Source organism: Alosa pseudoharengus, unplaced genomic scaffold, assembly GCF_046254945.1.
Source record: "Alosa pseudoharengus isolate Yale_2024_CS ecotype anadromous, Long Island Sound unplaced genomic scaffold, YU_APseudo_1.1 YU_APseudo_1.1_scf_21, whole genome shotgun sequence".
Lineage (NCBI taxonomy): Eukaryota > Metazoa > Chordata > Actinopteri > Clupeiformes > Clupeidae > Alosa > Alosa pseudoharengus.
The window spans coordinates 10,059,818-10,062,317 of NW_027468674.1; the positions used below are offsets into that span (position 1 = coordinate 10,059,818).

Consider the following 2,500-nt stretch of genomic DNA (forward strand, 5'->3'; position numbering starts at 1 on the left):
GCAACACATGTACATACTCAGACTAGCTGTCGCTTGCTTTCTTTCTTTCTCTCTCTCTCTCTGAATCTCAATATCTTCCACTCTCAGTCTCCTTCTCTAGCTTTACTTCTCGTCTAGTTTTCCTCTCTCTCTCTCTCTTTCTCTTCATTCCCATCGCCACCCTTTCTCTCTCTCTCTCTCTCTCTCTCTATCTTATCTTTCTTTTTCCATCTAACTCTGTATATATTTCTCTCTATCTCTTTCTATTTCTATATATCTTTCTTTCTTTCTCTCTCTATCTATCTCTTCCTTTCTCTTTCTTTCTTTCTCTCCCTCAATCTCCTCTCTCCATTCTCTTCCTCCTCCACAATTCATTAATGACATTCATGGCGCTCCTCTTGCTGGAGTTGAGTGGTGGTGGAGGCAGCACCAACAGCAGGAGCAGCTGCAGAGCGAAGCCCAGAGCAGAGGCATCATAAAGGCTTTGTGTGTGTCTGTGTGTCTGTGTGTGTGTGTGTGTGTGTCTGTGTCTGAGAGACGCTTCTCCCCGCCAGCTAGCCAGCCGGCATGTTGGTTTTGGGAACACGCACCGAATTCTTGGGCCTGAAAGTCCAAAAATGACTGTAGGGCTCTTTCTGTGCATTTCTTTGTGGGTGTGTGGGTGATAGTGCAAGTGTGATTGCATGTTTGTGGGTGTGTGTGTAAGTGAGAGCGAGGAATACTTGTATTTTGTATGTATGTGAGCACTTGTGTTTGTGATGCTGTTGAAAGAGTACACCCACTCAGCCACACTGTACAGCCCACGTTAAATAGTGATCACTAGACCATTCTTTTAATCTGATTCAGCGTGTTATGGTACTTCCTGTAAATGTCATCTGTCTCTCCACACACCCGGGGGTTGGGGGGGGGGGGGTGATGCTGGGAACTCCACTCCGTGACAGGCCAGCATTCCTGCGGTGAAGAGATCTCTCTCACACACACACACACACTCACACACACACACTCCTCTCTGCCTGCAGCTATGCGTGTAGTGTTTTCTGCAGTCGTCATCGGAGTTGTCTGTCTGTCTGTCTGCTGGGGGAACATGCGGGGAGGTTTATGTCTTTCTTTCTTTCCCTTCCAACTTGGGGAGGTCGCAGTTATCCCATGCTTGACGACTTCTGGGAAATCCCTTTTCTGCTGTCGCATAAAAGATTCCTCCCTTAAATGTTTTTTATCTCTTTTTTTCTCTCTCTCTCTCTTTCTTTCTCTCTTCTCTCTTGTTTTTCCCATCAGCCTGTGCTTGTGTCAGGAGTTCATAAGAAGCTGAACGCCAGCCTGTGGAAGGCCGAATCCTTCAACCAGGAGTTTGCTGACCACCAAGGGGACCTGCTCAACTGTAAAGACAGCGTGGTCATCTCTAACTCGGGCATCAAGGAGTTCTGGGACGGCTTTGAGGACCTAACAAGTGAGTTTTATTTAAAAATGTAACATATAGACCCTTTCAACAATAAAAACAAAAACAATGCTTGAACGTTCTACTTGGTTCCCAATCTACTTCCTCTGCATTAAGATAACATATGGAATGTTAAAACGGAAGCCTTGTGGGGCCAACTATGATGCTGATAATGGAACTCTCTTGAAAGGGCCTATAGCATCACATACCAACATAGTTTGTGCAGTGTACATTAATCTGACTCATAGATAAATCATTTAAATTGTTTGAAGTTTTTATAATAAAAAAAACAAGTGATAATCTGTCTGAAATAAAATATTGTGGAGTTCACATAGCCGTCTTATCTGCCGCAGTACAGTCTTATCAAGAAGACACATTTCTCAGGGTCTCTTACAGTGAATTTATACTCCGCAATTACAGTATCATAATGTAGATTTATACTCCACAATTACACTGATAATTAAACTGTCATCATGTCAAATGACTGGCGATCACTGCACCGAAAGCGTTTATTCACCATTGTGCTGGAATTGTAACCCCTTTTTACCGTAAATTCATTCCAGTCATGTAACCTCCAGAGAGGAAAAAACGTATTAGTAAAACAAACATTCTGCCAACAGATCAGAAATTTAATCCCTTTTTACCGTAAAATTCACTCCAGTCATGTAACCTCCAAAGAGGAAAAACTTACTAAACAAGCATTCTGCAAACAGATCAGAATTTTAACCCCTTTTGACTGTAAAATCATCCAGTCATGTAACCTTCACAGAGGAAAAAACAAACTAAACAAGCATTCTGCCAACAGATCAGAATTTTAACCCCTTTTGACTGTAAAATCATCCAGTCATGTAACCTTCACAGAGGAAAAAACAAACTAAACAAGCATTCTGCCAACAGATCAGAATTTTAACCCCTTTTGACTGTAAAATCATCCAGTCATGTAACCTTCACAGAGGAAAAAACAAACTAAACAAGCATTCTGCCAACAGATCAGAATTTTAACCCCTTTTGACTGTAAAATCATCCAGTCATGTAACCTTCACAGAGGAAAAAACAAACTAAACAAGCATTCTGCCAACAGATCAG

The 2,500-nt window shown here is 42.0% G+C and overlaps 1 protein-coding gene across 8 annotated transcripts in view; it reads left to right on the forward strand.

The window, feature by feature from the left end:
• Nucleotides 1-2,500, forward strand: part of jmjd1cb (jumonji domain containing 1Cb) — a 181,519-nt gene that overhangs the window by 166,703 nt on the left and 12,316 nt on the right. For all 8 annotated transcript variants that reach the window (XM_076297813.1, XM_076297815.1, XM_076297814.1 and 5 more), the window contains one exon: nt 1,255-1,426. In XM_076297813.1, coding sequence (XP_076153928.1) covers nt 1,255-1,426 — 172 coding nt within the window. The remainder of the gene's footprint in view (nt 1-1,254; nt 1,427-2,500) is intronic.